This window comes from Melampsora larici-populina (genome assembly GCF_000204055.1).
Source record: "Melampsora larici-populina 98AG31 unplaced genomic scaffold MELLAscaffold_20, whole genome shotgun sequence".
NCBI classification, from domain to species: Eukaryota; Fungi; Basidiomycota; class Pucciniomycetes; order Pucciniales; family Melampsoraceae; genus Melampsora; species Melampsora laricis-populina.
This window is the reverse complement of record NW_006768784.1, coordinates 762,249-778,807: the sequence shown is the minus strand read 5'-3', so window position 1 is coordinate 778,807 and position 16,559 is coordinate 762,249. Positions and strand designations below refer to the sequence as shown.

Sequence of the window (16,559 nt, the reverse complement as noted above, 5' to 3'; positions counted from 1 at the left end):
TGGATTTGGTATCACACCAAAAAATGCCGATAAGTCGTAAGTGCCTCCTCTGTGAGCTCCCCCGGGACGTGCGCGCTTTGAGGAGGGACTTAATTAAGTTAGACTATGGACCTGTTTTAGACATGCAGTCCGTACGACTGCATCAAATCTTGCACTCCCCTTGTTCAAATCTACGCAAGCCTACGACTTGATTTATGGTAGACTTTTGGCGCATCAAATTGGTCAACAGCCATCAAATGTGATCAAAGACCGTTGCCGAACGCTGCTCTTTTTGTTAAAAACCAAAAACCGTATTTGGCCAAATACGGTTTTTGGCTTTGGTGGAGTATTTGGCCAAAAACCGTATTTGGTTTCCAGCCAAACGGGCCCTAACTTCCTTTCCAAAACCTTACCAAATACATGCCTCTTTGATCCCAGAAAGATGGTTTTTGTGCCTATATATCTAGGTTGCATTCATGAAGAAATCAATAAAAAGAATCTTACTGAGCAATCTGCGTGCTATTTAGCTTTTTTTTAAAAAAAATAAAAAGTCCTGGTATAATTTGAATGTTGGAATCAATGTTAAAATTATCTAATCCTCACAAGTCTCGCAATAGATTGAAAGAAACTGGTGTTTTCAGATATTTGTGTTGATATTATTTTTACTTTGACTTCATTACTGCAATTGACTATCATAATTTACTCACCTGGATTTGGAGTTATGTGGCAATACAACATATTCATGAGTGATTAGTAATAATAAATATTGACTCCCCAACTTACTTTTTCTTGAGAATAAAGCCAGGAGTCCTGAGCCTGAATCCCTGGAGAAACCAGAATTCTTTGTCTTTGTGTGTTGCTCCTTTAGTCAGTTTGCAAATCTTTTAGTCATTGCCATTGAAGCATAAATTAAGACATTAAAGCTGTGGTACACAATCTGATGTTCTATTCCCAAAATCATACAACAATAATTAGAAGATTGATTTTCTCATCCCCAAATCTCTATCTCTGGAACCAAACACAGACAAGTTTGTCTTTATGGCTACATCTCACATCCATAAACACAGCTAGTAGACACATTTTACTGATCCATCTTCATGATATATAACTTTTTTTCAACAATATCACCAAGTTCCTAGGATAAAGTCAATGTTGGAATGCATGTTAAACTTATCCAATTCATACAAGTATGAAAATAAATTCAAAAATCTGACCTTTTCAAATGTTTGAAGTCTAGATTCAAAACTTGTTCTGGTGAGGGGTGAAAAGTTGATTATGTCAAACTCCTTGAAGGAAAGCTGTCTGAATCCTGGTCCATTCCTATGAGAGAGCCATGCGAGTAGCTGTTCATCTTTGTTTTTAAGACAGATGATGTGTATAACATATTCAACTATAGGATCAGTTGGACGGAGTGCATCCCAAAGATTTTTACTTGATGATCTTTTGGAATGTATTGTTTCTAGATATTCTGTCAGCTTTGGTTTTCTGTTCCCTTCAAAATTCCATGCCAAAACTCTTTCAAATGGTTCAATGTTTTGAGGCAACAAAACCCCCTTTGAGATTAGTTTATTCTCAATTTCTTTCCTACGATTGAATGATGTGAGTTCTTCCGCTGGTTTGGATGGGCAAAAACACACCCTCATTAGTGATTTGTACTTCTAGATGTTGACTTTTGTACTTACTTTTTCTTGCGCATAGAGTCAGGAATTCTGAACCTAAAGACCTGAAGAAAGTGGGATGATTTTTGTTTGGGTATTGCTCATTTAAAATCCAAGAAATTCTTTGACTCAGTGTTATTGAATCAGAAAGCACTGTATCTAAGCTGTAGAAATAGTGTGAATTCTGCCTGTTTGCCAAGTCAAGAAGTCTGAGAAGCTTTCTGCACTGAAGTATTGTCTTGTTTTCATGTAAAACTTTGGTCAGAGCTGGGATGATCTCATCAGTTTTCATTTTCTTGATTCCCATCAGTAATCCCTGAAGTATATCTTTGGAATTCTGTGACAATGTATCTTCAAGGCCTATGTCAACCTCCATAACTCTTTGAGCCATACTGTGGTTTTTGCACAATTCAAGAAAATGAATCTTGCTGGGAAGGTGGTTCTCCTGCAAATGTAATAAGATTTGAATCAAAACCTTTCCTTCATCAAAAACACCTGCACTTCTTGGTGAACTGGGCATCTCATTCAGTCGAGCTGCAATGTCCTTTGTGAGATCTAATGCATTTGATTCCTTAATGAGCATCTTTAAAGTTAGAAGCAAGTGTAAAATTGCTTCAAATCCTGGTGATGGTTTGATAGATGTTGGCATCTGATGAAGAACTGAATTTACTAATGATACCCTTAGGAGTGCTTCCAAGACAGCTGTTGAAGAATACAAAACTTCAGATAACCTCACCCAATTCACAAAGCTTCATCACTGACAGTACGGTGGATAATGCTTAAGTTCAAGAGACGTCGGCCACATCTTCTCAAGCGTAGGTCCTAGGGGCCAGCCTGACAATCACATTTGTTGAAAGAATCTTCAGATCTAGAAATACTTCATCAAATAATGGAAGTCTTACCTCTCAACAATAAAAGTTCAAATTTCCCCCGAAAAAAACGTATGTTGCCAGAAAGTCCAGATATCATTTCCTTTGGAATACTAGATTCGAGGCACGACAGGACTCCCACAACCCACATCCTCTCCCTCATTCCCAATGAATCAAGATTGAGAGCACTATACGCAAGATTAATACATGGTAATAAATGATGTACAATGTTCTCAGAAGAGTACATTGTCGAAGTAAACTCGTATCCTAGCCTGGCGACTTCATGTACTAGTGCACATAATTTGTCGATATGGGTGTTTTGATGGAATACCTTAGGAGCAATCCCGTAGTAAATCTTCCAATTTGATGGCCCTGCACTTTTGGGTGTTGAGGTTTCTGACGCCAAAAGTTGGTCTACCTTTTCACACAGTGTGTTGATAATTCCGTTGTATATCTTGGTTTGGGTTGGTACCAAAGATCCACTAAAACCTTCTCCTGAATATAAATGCTTGAGTCGGTTTTCAGCACTAGTTGGAGAATGAGAGTAAACTTCATCCGTTAATAGTGGTAGCTCGAGTTCTTCGTCGAGGTAACAAAAGTATGAAGACACAAAGCTCAAGATTAATAAAGAAAGTAAAGTCAACCTCATAGTCATGATCAACAATCCGATTGGCACAAAGAGATATTGGGAGAAGTTGGGTATTGATCGGGGTGACTTTAACGCTTGATAACTATTCGGCAGTCCCTTTTCGCCCTGCTCTCAATACACCAGCCAACACATTGCAAAGAAATATGCAGTCACAGAGTCAAACACAGCGGCCGGACGTGTCTGCCTCAGATTTTCAGTCACCAGGCTGCGGCTAATTGCTTTCATTGTGAAGTTTTGCATCATAACTCTGTTTTGCTTGACACCTTTGAGCCGTCCACATTTTATATCCACCCCTGTTGGTGTTCTCAAGACAAAAAAATCATCATCTACCTCATTGCTCATCAAAGTATGTACACGTCAAGATCTTTCCCATCAACATATGTCGCGTGTTTTGAGAGGGCAGACCAAAATACTCCCTGCAGTCTGTATCAATACAAGTTCAGATGATTCTGATAAACATGAATTCAAAGAAGAACACAAGCAAGACACAATCCAATTGAAAAAGGAACAGTTCGCAAGAGGCAAGTTAAACATGGCAAGCTAGGGATTCCAAAAAGCGTGAAAATAAGAAGTTCAATTTGGTGGTCAAATATTTCCTCCTGATTCCCTGGGTGGCATAGAGCTCTGATCTTTCTAAACAGATCTGAAGTCATTGGATTTCCCGCTAGAGGACTCTGTAGGTTCCTAACACACATCTTTGCTACTCTTTCAGTTCATCTCCAAAGTAGACTCATCTTGCTAGATTAAGTTGGGAGTTTGAAATGAGGTAGGACCACCATTTTTTTTAGGATCTTTGGGCCAGGAATCGAATTTGAACTTTTGATAAATACAACTTAAGCAGTTTTATCTTCAAGTTGTGGTTTAGTTCATGGTTTTAAGTCAACTTAAGATGAATTTAGAGTAATTTACAGTTTAATATTAGAGGATTGCAAATGATAGACAATTTTTAAGACTCAAGCATTAAAAAGTGGAATGAAGTGTGAGTTTGAAAATTTGATAATGTGAAGAGTGAATTGGATCAAATGTCTAACCATCCAACTGTTTCAATCAACAACAACAACAACATTACCACTTCTCAATCAACATCACCATCACCTTCACAATCAACCACAACAAGAACAACAAAAGAACAAGAACAACAAGACAAACCATTGAAACATCAAGACTCACCAAAACAAAGATCACCTCAATCTCAATCACCATCAGCTATTACCATCAAACTCAAAAGACCCATCTCACCTGACTTTCATTCAGCTTCAACTAATTCTCCAAACAAGAGAGCAGCAAGTGAAGAAAACTTAGCCAACATCAATTCATCAACTAATTCACCAATCAATCACGTTCCAATGCTTCAATCTAATGACACTCAAGATCCTACCACCAACGGTTCAAGTTGAGCTCATCTGTTCTCTGGTTGCTATCCTTTCAAAAGACACGTAAACTAACCTAGTCTTTTTCTCAAACAAACAGCTCGAATAAGTCCTGTTACTATCTCGGCTCCAACCGTACCACCTCTTTCACCACCTGAATTGACTCAATCAGAAAATCAACTTCCTACTACCGATCTACCATCACCACAAAATCAATTCAATGCCTATCAATCTACTTCTAATCTTTCGCTGGATGCTACTCAGACTTGGTATCTAATCAGTCTTCGTTGGTTCAAAAGATGGCAAACAGCCTGTGCAACCCATCAAGCGCCCACCAAGAATTCAGAAGATCCATCTGAAACTCCAATCTCGATCGATCAATTAGGTCCCATTGATAATTCTGATCTTCTTGACTCTCAATTCGATCTTAAACCTGGTCTTCAATTATCCGTTGATTTGGAAATCTTAGCCGAACCATTCTGGAATTCACTTTTGTCTTGGTACGGTATCATTCAAGGTCCTCGAGCGATCATCCCTCGTCGCGTCATCGCTCCTAACGGTCCAGGTTCACAAACCATTGAATTCTATCCACCTAGGTTTCATTTCTACTTATTGATTTCAGAATTAGCCTCAGATGAATGTAGCTTAGTTGTGCCCAACTCAACCCCTGTTCAAATCCGTTACTCGATTGCCAATACTCTGGCTCAACTCAAAACTCAGCTAGTCCAAGATCTCTTTGATCCGATCCTTTCTAGACCTCTAAGACTTTGGAGATTATCTAATCCTCCTTCTCAACCCTCAATCTTAACTCTCAACCTTCAAGATTTCTCAAACCTCTTACCCGAACCCATCAATCCTGAATCAGATCAAATCGATCTGAATGAAGCTCTCTTGACTGATCCAGAAAACTATTTAGTTATTGAACAACAAACTGATGATGGTAATTGGTTATACATCAAGTCTGATCAATCCCCGCCCGATCAGGACGTTTTCGATCAACAAACTTCAATTTCAGTATTCGGTGGCGAGCCTTGGTTAGATCAAATGGATCGAATGAATAATATCAACAAACTCGATCCTAAATATAAAGAAGGCCCAATCACCACTCTTCAATCTCCTGGACCTGATGCTTCGGTTCAAAAGACTTCTTCTAGTAGTACTGGCGGTGGTATTATCTCTCAATTGAAAAGAGCTGCTGGCTTAGGTGGTACGAATGATCAAAACCAACTTCTCAAACCAGGTATGGTTCGAGGTTTGGTAGGACTCAGTAATCTAGGTAACACGTGTTGTAAGTCTTGATTATTTGCTCTTTCTTGCCTTTCCATCGTATTGACTCATCTATTCGACATGGTAAACAGTTATGAACTCAGCTTTACAATGTATGAGTAACTGTCCCGAATTAAAACAATACTTCTTATCAAGAGTTTATATTAATGAATTAAATCGAGTGAATCCATTAGGAATGGGAGGAAAAGTAGCTGAAACGTTTGGACAATTAATTGAAAAGTTATGGAATTCAACCCCTCATTCATCTATTGCACCTAGAGAATTCAAATCGATCGTAGGAAGGTTTAATTCATTATTTTTAGGTTATGGTCAACAAGATTCACAAGAACTCTTGACCTTCTTGTTAGATGCTTTACATGAAGATCTTAATAGGGTATTGAAGAAACCTTTTGATGAGATTCCGGATTTTAAAGATGGTGATGGTGATTTAGAATTAATCAAATTGGCTGAAACTTGTTGGAATTTGTATAGAAGAAGGAATGATAGTGTGATTGTAGATCTCTTTCAAGGACAATATAAAAGTACTTTAGTTTGTCCTGATTGTCAGAAAGTAAATCGTTTTATCATTTTAAAAACCATAAGATCTTCTTTACCATTTGTTTTGGGATTCTGATCGATGATTGCGTTTGATCTATTTCTGTATTAGGTCGCCATCAAGTTCGATGAGATCATGTATCTGACTCTACAACTTCCTGTCAACAAGAAACAGAGAGGAACGGTCTTCTTCATCCCTCTTGACCATACTAAACCTCGTCTCAAGGTTGTGTATGAGCTACCAAAGGATTCTACGATCCGACAAGTCAAGCAACATATTGGAAAGATTCTAGGCTATGATCCCGAAAAGGTTTGTCAAACGTCTCTGTCTATTAATTCGATCACTTCTCCTCTGAACCTTTCCTTCTCTTCACTCTGGGTTTTCTTTAGATGGCTGTGATTGAGGATTGGTCAGCGAAACCATGGAAGATATGGCAAGATCCGGATCAATTAGATGCGATCTTAGAAAGAGATGTGATCAACATCTTTGAAACTCCTATGACCTATCATTCAGCAAAGAGTGCAGTCCATCTCGGTCCTTCTGACCACATTCTAGTACCGGTGGTGTCTTATCGACCAGTGGAGAAGGGTACTTTAGGCATGTCAAGTAGCTCAATCCAACGTGGCAGTCGTTCTTTCACCCCTTTTGGGTTCTTTTTTCTAGTTTCCCTCGGTCCTGATCAATTACTTAATCATGATACGATCTATAATGCGGTGGTGGAACAATATGCGAGGTATACTAAGAAATCAGAAGATTTGTTTGAGGAGGAAGATGCGGCTGACGAAACTCAAAATCAAGTTGAAGAAACCAATTCAGAAGATGTGGCAAAAGTCAAGACAGATGCTTCAGGTGATGTTGAGATGACATCTGCTGAACCATTGTCGACGGCAACAAAGACAAACACCAAAGGCAAACGACAAGCTGTTCCTAATCTATTCCGAATCTCTGTACCTGCTCAACCTACGCCTACGGTTATTCCTACTTCTAATGGGATGGGTGTGACGACTGTAGCTTTGAAGGAACGTGAACTACATGGAAGACCGGATGGAGCTCAAAGTCGACCGACTGTGATCAGTTTACCTGGTAACTTTAGTACCGAAGACGCCGAAGAAGATCTCTATGGTGATCGAGAAACAACGGTTGAAGGTACTACAACGAGTGTAGAAGAATCAAAAGAAGAAATGATACCTTCAACAAGTACTCCAACTATACCTTCTCAACCGATTGTACGACAAGGAGATTTTTTTGAATGTGAATGGACAAGCGTTTCAGCACAAACGTTTTTTCCAGATCGAAATCAAGCCGAATTTAAAGGATGGAGTGAATTTGAATTGATTGAAGATCCAGAGATGATTGAATCATCATTAAAGAAGTCGGATAAAAAACAATTAACAATAGAAGATTGCTTTAAAGATTTTTCAAAACCCGAAAGATTAGGAGAAGAAGATATGTGGTATTGTCCAAGATGTCAAAAACATGTACAAGCGATCAAAACGATGCAAATTTGGAAAGTACCTGATATCTTAGTTGTTCATTTTAAACGGTTTAGTAATGCTCGTACTGCTTATGGTAGATCTACTAAAGTAGATGCATTTGTTGAATTTCCGATTGAAGGGTTAGATTTGTCTGATGAAGTTGAAGGAATTAAAGTGGCTAGAAGACTTAAAGCACAAGCTGTTGAACGAAAACTGAATGGTCATAAAGTACAAGAAGGAATGATGGTAGAAGAGGAGGAAGAAGAAAGTTTGATTTATGATTTGTTTGCGGTTGATAATCATTTTGGAGGATTAGGTGGTGGACATTATACTGCTTTTGCGAAGAATGCGACCGATGGAAAGTGGCATAATTTTGATGATGTGAGTGTCTTGATCATCTTTTTGTAATCTAATTGAGAAATGAAGAGAAAGAGAAAACTGATGATGACTTCCTTGTGTTTGAAACTCTTAGTCGCATGTATCTGAAGTGGATTCAGCGGAAAAAGTTAAATCATCAGCTGCTTATTTACTCTTTTATCGAAGACGAACAAACAAAAATTTAGGATCCAAGACTCATAAGATAGTTAGTTCAGCCCTCGGATCTACCATGATGACAGGACAAGAAGAAGAAGAGGAAGTAGAGCGAGTAGAGCAAGTAGAAGTAGAGGAAGAAGAAGTAGCAGAAGCAGAAGCAGAAGAAGATCGGTTTAGGACACGATCCTTGAGTGGAGAAAGCGCAGGAGGATCATCTGCAAGATGTTTATCACCATCTAGTGAACCACAAGCATTAGATTCACCTAGAGCTGGATCGATTTTTGATGTTGAGGAAGAAAGGGTGAAGTTTGTTCAAGATACTTCACCATTACCACCTACTCCACCACCTCCACCACCAGCTCTAGCTCCATTTTCCGGAGGATTAGAACGAAAGAAAATTCATGGGATCTCATCGGGTGGTTTGATTGAAGATTCAAGTTTACTTCCACCGGCTTATGATGAATTAGGTTTAGATAAATCAGATGAAATCGTTCATGATTTGAAATTAGATTAGATTAGATTCAATTAAAACTTTTTGATGATTAAAATTAGAATTCTCTTTTCTTTTCTTCTCTTTTCTTTATATAATTTTTTTCATTTTTTCATCTTTTTTTTTATTAAACGTTTTCATTTTCATTTTCTTAGAAATCTCTTTATTTCTTTAAAATAACGAAGAAAAACCAAAAAAGGGCATTGATAAAAAAAGTATTATGATTTTAATGATTACATACATAGATGATATGTGATTTAATGTTCATTTAATTTTTTATTTTCTTTTCTTTGTTTTTTGTTTTTTTTTTCTTTTGAAAAAGAAATTTTTAAAAAGTTAGAAATTAGATTGAAATCTAATAAGTAAATACATATTATTTGATTGAAAAAGTGAATGAAGAAAATGAATTGAAAAGTAATTCAAAATTCGATTTTATTTGTTTGTTATGAATCATGACTCATGACTCGGGATTATTTTTTGAGCAATCACAGTAGAGAAGGTTGATATGAATATGTATATCTTTAACTTAACAAAGTCCCTCGTGCAGGGGTTAACGGGCATCACTTGTTATGTTTAACCCCTGCACGAGAGACTTTGTTAAGTTCAGTATATCTTGCCGAGTTCAAAGGGTTCAATCAGATTGCGCGCATGTGGATTTTGCCACAAAACGTTGCGAAGTAACTTGTAATCAAAACATACGCTACGGATCGAGCGCTAGAGCTGCCGCTTGGCTGTTGTGAACCGTAAGAGTCAGAGGGGAATGAGAGATGTATAGGGGTTCGAAGGGCTTAATAAGAATCATTCATGTTGTTATTAATCGCCATGTTTGCCAGAGTCTATACTTGGGTCGTAGCTGAGCCAATAATGCCGAGTGGGGTATTTTTGAATTGTTCACTTGCGCTGACAAAACACAACGAAAAGACATGGCCATGAATGTATGATCCCTGAGAGGCAAAGTCATTAACACCACGATGGACGTGGTCAAAGGTTTATTCTTGGTATTATAGCATGAGGGCTATAAATCTGCAGCTGTTCTTCTGCTTATTCTCATTCGTCAATCATTCCGACCATCAGTTCATATCACCCTTCACAATCCTCTTCTGTTCAAAAAACTCTGTTCAAATTTTTGTTTTTAGTTTGTCTATATATTTTTATCAATTCTCACTAGTGTATTCGTTTCAACAAATATCAATATGCGTATTAACTATGGTTTCGTTGCCGCTTCCATGGCTCTTTTGTTTGTCTTGGATTTCACCAACACCAACTCCGTCTCTGCATCCTCTGCAGCTGAAGGAAGTCGCCTTACAAGGTAAGTTTTCATCCTTCTCTCTATTCGAGGAGTATTTTTCTGATGTGTGGTTTCTATCCATAGAGTGATTCGTCGTCGATCTTTGAGTACTAGCTCCGTAGGCGATAATGAAGACTCTACCCAGGTTGCACCGTCAGATATACGGTAAGTTATCAACCTTTTTTTTCATGAAAATTCGGACACGAAACTAACTTGAGATCAATTGATTTGTTGTAGTTCGGGCGCTCCTCTATTAGGACTCTCTTCTGCTATGATGCAAAGAATCTCAGTTGGTCTTGTTAGCACGATTGCCAAATATTCAGATGATATGGAATCAGGAGTCGAATTTCCAACTCAAGAAGAAATGACACAAGCCGTCGATCAAGCACTTTTAACTTCAGATTATACAAATTTTTCTAAAGTTGCTCAGGCTATTAAGAACTCTATCGATGGACTTGCTGATCGTAAAGTGGCTGAAAGTGAAACTGGAAAGAGTCGGTAAGTCATCATTTTCTCCATCACAACTTGTTTTCATACCAATTCTCTAATAGATAATTTCCAAACTACAGTGCATCCAAGGTCTCGAAAAACGTCATATCCAACCCAGCTGCTGCATCATCTGCCGACCAAATCGCGACTGCTTTATTAGACACGATTCATATGTTCTGTGAACAAAAACTTGCGGGTGGTCGATTACCAAACGCATCTGAAGTTAACCAAGCATTAACACCAGCTTTCCAAGATATAGACTTTGGTAATGTTAAGAAAAGTACACGGGCTGTTAAGTTTGGTTTAGATCAGATGGGGCCTAGCAAAAACTCTGACGTTCACGTAGGACCTGTTATTACTCAAACTATTGTACCGGTCAGCTCGAGTAAAGCTTGATTTGGATTTGGATTTGGATTTAGATTTAGATTTAGATTTATTTATTCAAATCGTTTGATCCCAGAGTTGCTTGTTTTACTATTAGGTCACGTACCACATTAATTATGCGATGTGATATGTTTCTTTTTTGTCATTGTGTTTCAATCACTTGTTTGTCACTTGGATGTACTCAGCATTATGGACCAACGGTGTCTTTTTGTTATCTTATCCGTTTGGTTTCCTTGATTGTATTTTTGTTTGAAATGACTTACAATTGAAAAGGAAATAATATACTTGCTTTTCTTCAGAACAAGCTTTGCGTGAACAGTTTCTCTGCAATTGTGCACAGAACCCTGCGCTGTTTCTTTGCTTCCTATCTTGAATTACAAAACTGCCATTCAGGCTATCATCAATGTATTACTTTACTTTTGAAACTGCACGTTGAGTTCGGAAATGTCTCCATGATTTCCTGTTAAGCGCTTCTAGAATAATCAAATACTAACTCACCTCTATTGAGATTCAAAGCAAGGTGTAAATCAAAAACGCATTGTTAATCATCATGAGTGTTGTATACATATTCATTGTTTGTTCATTATCTTATATATTCTCCACACTTGTCCATAATCAAGACTCTGAGGTCTACCTCTCAGACCACTTGCGCTCCTAACCTTTTCAACGATTTACACAGCTAAACAAGGAAAAATTACAAAAGTAACAGATACTAAAAGGGTTGCTTGTAGTATAGTGTAATATTGCCTGTAGTAGTCCATCGTTTCCAATTCCCCGGAGTCCTCCAGAGGTTAGGTAAGGGGATGGTCCCAAACGGCAGCCGTCAAGGTTCATGTCTCCCGATCCACAATGCCGAGGGTTTCCTTGGACCCAGTCCAGAACGCATTCTAGCTTGTTAATTGAAACTTACAAAGGCTTACAGCTTCCGTTTTTGGGCACGGGTGGTGAGTGTTTGAAGGTCACTGTGAACACGACTGTAGATGGCGACAGTGAAAGAGGCTTTTTTCCCTTGCAAAGAGGGTCTCGGGACCTGGTAAGGGGCTTCGGATGGCGAAAGAGCGCGATTCTGTAGGGTTTTGTACCCTGGTTGTTTTTTTGTTATTATAGACCGGTGTTTTGATATTGTAGAGCGAATCATCAAAGAATCTCTGGAGGCTATATAACCACCCTTAAGCTTGTAGTGAGTGCTCAGTAATTGGTATCTCAATCACCTATACCTTCTTCAGTTGCAGACTCGTTGAATCGTCAAAATGGATTTCTGTACTCGCAGCTATATTTTCATCGCCTTTGGTCTTCTGTCATTGGTTCAATTTGGGAAAAGCAAGCACTGTGTGTGGCGTTTTCTCGAGAACCACACCACTGGAAAGGCTCGTAAGCAATTCTGGCAATTTTTCTCGGATAGGGATTCATGAATCTACTCCAGAGTACGATCGGGACATGTGGAATTTGTGCTTACAAGTTTTTGGCTTAACTTCCCCCAGATTGCACGGATGAGCACAACACATGGGAATATCCAATTGGGGATTGCCAGCGAAATCTTCACCCCGGTGAACAATTTTTCACATCATTTCTCAAGCTTCTAATGACAATGAGCACTCCTTATTCTAGCTGAATTATATATAGGGTCATCTCAAGGATCAAACTGTGGCAACCCTTCCAATTATGCAAATAACGTAGCTTGCGAGAGTTATGAGCCATGGAACGGAGGTGTACCAGGTACTCCGTACAGTGAGCACAATTTTTTTTCTACGTGTGCATTTAGGGCAAAATTCGATAACTAAACTATCTGCTCACCCTTATCATCCAGAATGTCATCACATAACTATTTCAGGAGCACCTGAGCCAGTCAAGTGCGAAGTTATCACCAATAAAGCTAGTAAGTCAGCTTTGAATTTCAAACTACTGGTTCGCGTTGTGATGATCTGATTTCCAATTGCTCTCATGTCTCCTGCTAGGTTGTAAGGAAGGCCACGGAAGGTTTATAAACGCTAATCCTCACCACTGAAGAACATAGCAGATCTCTAGAATGTGGTCCCACCGCATACATAAGACCAAAAGCAAACACAATCAGTACCTAAATAGCAAGATTGTTGTGATTAGCCTTGAGAAGTTTGTAGGACGTTTTTCATCAGCTTTGTATTTTTTTTACATACTTGGACATCTTTTGTGGACCTTTTACCATCAATGTGATACAACCATCGTTTTGCAAAACAGTGGTGAGGAGTTCCAGCACAGGATTTTGAGGGTCCAGGGCTGTGTGGTTTGTGTTGAGATTGAGTGTTGACTAACCAATGCCAATGGCACCATTTCGATCGATCACTCAACATGATTCAACCCTTCCTTCTTCAAATATGATGACTGATGCTTCTTCTGAAGCGATTTGTGCGTTGAGAGTTGCCTTTGCCATGTGCCCTTTTTGGTGTATTGACCACCAGGACCAAGGCCTCGGAGTTGAAAGCCCTTGAAAGCCTGTGTCTGCAAACGCCGGTCACTGTGCATCAAGCCGACAAGGGGCTCTTAAGGCTGCTACAAGTCCAACAGAGAGAACTTCTCGAGATAAAAACGCATGTAGATCTCTACTCGCTCTCGTTACGGTTAAAGGATGAAGGCTGCTATCGGATAATGGCTCGAGAAGGATGCGCTCGCTCATGTTCATTCGTAGGAGTTTCATGGGGATCAATCCAAACAGAGGCGTACATTTAACTTGAGAGAATACAAAGAGACAATCCCTTCTTGAAGTCGCATTTTGATATTTATTGGCCAACCACGGAAGCTGGTAAATCACTTTGAAGTACTAGCGAATTTGTTTCGGTATGTAAGATAGTATAGAGGGAAGTGTTTGTTACTTTTGCAGCGCTGAGTTTAAGCTGCACATCAGATTGAGTGGCCAAACTTAGAAATCTGGCTACGGGCTACCTTGCGACGCTGGGGGCGTAGGGTATAGAGTGGAATTGGTATTATACAAAGGGGGAAATTCTCTAGGGGTCGCAAATCAAAATACCATCACATAGTTGTGTCCTAATAAGTCTTTGCAAGGCCAACACGACGGCCGTTTGGAAGCAGGAAGCGGCGAGCTTAATTTGAAGTGTGTGGGGCTGTCGGTAACGACGCAGGTTTAATGAGCAAGCATGGCAGCCATCACCTTCTCTTGAAAGTCCTGTTCACAAAAACTCATTAGACTGGGGTCACCTTTTACATCGTCGATCATCATGGACTGAGAAGCAGAATGGACTTCAAGAGACGCTTTATATGCTTGACCGATAGTGATGTCGGATATCGGCATCGAATATGAGGCGATCATATTGATGCAAGCGGCTACTCGAGCGATAGTAAGCCGTGTAGTGTAATCGATCTCCTACGAAAGAACGTGCAAACAAATAAAGATTATGAGATGAGATATCTTTGATGACAGGAGATTTGGAAGGATCACGTGTAGACAACTCACTTCATTGACGTCAGAGTACATGTCTTCAGTGGTGACTTCGAATCCCTCTACATGCTCTGATCCTTGCATAGAATCCTCTGGAGCAGATTCGCGCTTTTTGGCTATCCAGATCCAACCATTGATCCCAATGATCAGGTCTAAACCGCATGAGAGAGTATGGAAATGAGATTTCAGTCGATGGATCAATTGAGGAGGAACCTTCACGAGGAGTCCATTTCGTAACTAAAGCAAAATGGCATTAGTGGGACAAAGCACGTGAACACAGTAGGTTGGTTGTACTCACTTTGCCATATTTCAGCGATCTGGTGTGTAAGCTCATGGCCCCATCACCGAAAAACGCCTGAACCTCTGCCACGAGAAGGTCACCCTCTTGAAAAAAGAATCGCATTTGTAATTCATCTGATTCAAGTTTTCTTCTCTAGCAGACCGATGATGCAACTGATTAGAAGGAGGCGACTATCAGCTGTGATTAGCTGAGACAGTGACACACCTGAACTCCTCCTGGTAAGTTGACAGATCCAAGCATCAGAACCGCGTGCTGTCGACCACCCGCATCGACCTTCCATCTCTTGGATTGAACCTCTGCAATCCTACCAATCACCAAATCACCAACTTCAGGCCGGTAGCTAATGTCACAATACATTCAAGAAGTTTGAAAATTTGCAAATTCATTGATCAGCAATCGATAACAATAAATAGAACTAATGACGTATCATTCACGTTTGAGGATGATGAACAAGAGAAGAAAACAGAATCAATAGTCAGGAAGAATTTACCGCCCCCTTAAACCACGGACGCTCACCAGCTTGTTTATCCTTTCGATCGTCCCAGCCAAGCTACTCCTAATCTCACCTTCAGCAGTCGGAGCGATCTCATGACTCTCACCATCTTCATCATCATACATGATATCGTCCATCGCATCTTCATCCTTTACAGTCATTCCGTCTTCAACAAATGTTCCATGACCTCTCATCCAAAATTTTGAAGACGCGATCAGTTCTCCCGGGACAACAAGATGTGGTTGAGCCGGATCAGATGATTGGCCGGGGATGCGAGTGTGCTTGTTTTCCATGAGATCTGGTGGAACATACTTGGCATCTGGAAGACTGTTGGTGAGCTTGAAAATGTTTGAGTGTGCCATCGTGGTGTTTGCTGAATGCTGATGGTTGAGTTTTAGCGTTAGGTTACATTGAAAACCCGGCGAACTCTCTGTGAGTACATATATATTCTCGGGTCGGGGCCGAGCTGACAAGAAATTTGGATCTTTCAACTCTGCTGCTTTCATCGTCCTACCTAGCGCCTCCACCTACTCGAACGACAATCGTCTCAATCGAAGCTCACTACGACCCTTTCTATCATGATGGGATGCCTCGTTCCAATCCCAGGTGATAAGTGATAAGGAGTCCGAACATTCGAGTCCAATCCAAGGTGAGATCACGCTACTCTCACTCTAAGCATCACATACTATCTCTTCATTCGCGAAGGATTATCGCCTAGGGATGAAAACTATGGATATCGAACAGGATTTGTCTTTTATATGGACAACGTCGAATTTCCTCAGTTAGGCTATTCAGATTCACATCTCAATCGCTCGTGTTCTGATGAAGCCCTAGCCATATCGACTTGCAGGACATGTTTGTCAAATAACTTGATCTTACTCGATTGTCTTTGGGAACCGCTCACAGTCTGTTGTATGCGACCTCTTGAATATCTTACACTGAGGAATTTACGGAAGAGCAAAGTTAATTGCTCGTCTTGATATGTGATTTGACTTTCAATTGAAAGTCAAAAACTTGATCTAATCTGAAGGCATCATTCCTTTCATATGGCACATCTTGGGGACCTGAAATCTTGCAGTTGTACATACTGATTCTTTTGTTATCCTATTTTGATTTAGGATTACCGGTATATTCCTATCTCTCCTTCCCTCTATCTGGCCAATTTTATGATTCCTACTTTAATTCTACAGTCCTCCACTATCTAACTCCAATATTCAATGGAGTTGCAATCTTGAATCTCTTTCATTGACCTGGCTCAATGGTACAAGCCTTATCCTGCCATCTTACTAAGTTTACACAATTTTGTTACCTTGTTTCTGGAATTGTGT

General features: G+C 39.7%; 5 protein-coding genes across 5 annotated transcripts; 3 read left to right on the top strand and 2 right to left on the bottom strand.

Moving 5' to 3' along the window:
* Positions 1-1,103: 1,103 nt before the first annotated feature.
* Positions 1,104-3,161, bottom strand: MELLADRAFT_106913 (uncharacterized protein; the record flags this gene model as incomplete). The annotated part of the gene is made up of 5 exons (XM_007410396.1): positions 1,104-1,148; positions 1,194-1,591; positions 1,662-2,339; positions 2,400-2,471; positions 2,540-3,161. The coding sequence occupies 5 exons, from the start codon at positions 3,159-3,161 to the stop codon at positions 1,104-1,106; spliced, it is 1,815 nt and encodes a 604-aa protein (XP_007410458.1).
* Positions 3,162-4,177: 1,016 nt separating this feature from the next.
* MELLADRAFT_87369 (ubiquitin C-terminal hydrolase) lies at positions 4,178-8,870 on the top strand (the record flags this gene model as incomplete). Its single annotated transcript, XM_007410469.1, has 7 exons — positions 4,178-4,547; positions 4,588-4,591; positions 4,636-5,813; positions 5,884-6,362; positions 6,459-6,656; positions 6,737-8,203; positions 8,295-8,870. 7 exons carry the CDS (start codon positions 4,178-4,180, stop codon positions 8,868-8,870), a joined length of 4,272 nt encoding a protein of 1,423 aa, XP_007410531.1.
* A 1,169-nt stretch (positions 8,871-10,039) lies between these two features.
* On the top strand, positions 10,040-11,019 carry MELLADRAFT_106911 (uncharacterized protein; the record flags this gene model as incomplete). The annotated part of the gene is made up of 4 exons (XM_007410470.1): positions 10,040-10,155; positions 10,219-10,299; positions 10,372-10,632; positions 10,704-11,019. The coding sequence occupies 4 exons, from the start codon at positions 10,040-10,042 to the stop codon at positions 11,017-11,019; spliced, it is 774 nt and encodes a 257-aa protein (XP_007410532.1).
* A 1,238-nt stretch (positions 11,020-12,257) lies between these two features.
* Positions 12,258-13,012, top strand: MELLADRAFT_124218 (uncharacterized protein; the record flags this gene model as incomplete). The annotated part of the gene is made up of 5 exons (XM_007410471.1): positions 12,258-12,378; positions 12,489-12,554; positions 12,631-12,735; positions 12,815-12,883; positions 12,963-13,012. 5 exons carry the CDS (start codon positions 12,258-12,260, stop codon positions 13,010-13,012), a joined length of 411 nt encoding a protein of 136 aa, XP_007410533.1.
* Positions 13,013-14,254: 1,242 nt separating this feature from the next.
* MELLADRAFT_27578 (uncharacterized protein) lies at positions 14,255-15,482 on the bottom strand (the record flags this gene model as incomplete). The annotated part of the gene is made up of 6 exons (XM_007410395.1): positions 14,255-14,362; positions 14,453-14,674; positions 14,736-14,870; positions 14,943-15,078; positions 15,229-15,299; positions 15,387-15,482. Coding segments are annotated over 6 exons (768 nt in total), but the record flags the coding sequence as incomplete, so codon positions are not given.
* Positions 15,483-16,559: the final 1,077 nt, after the last annotated feature.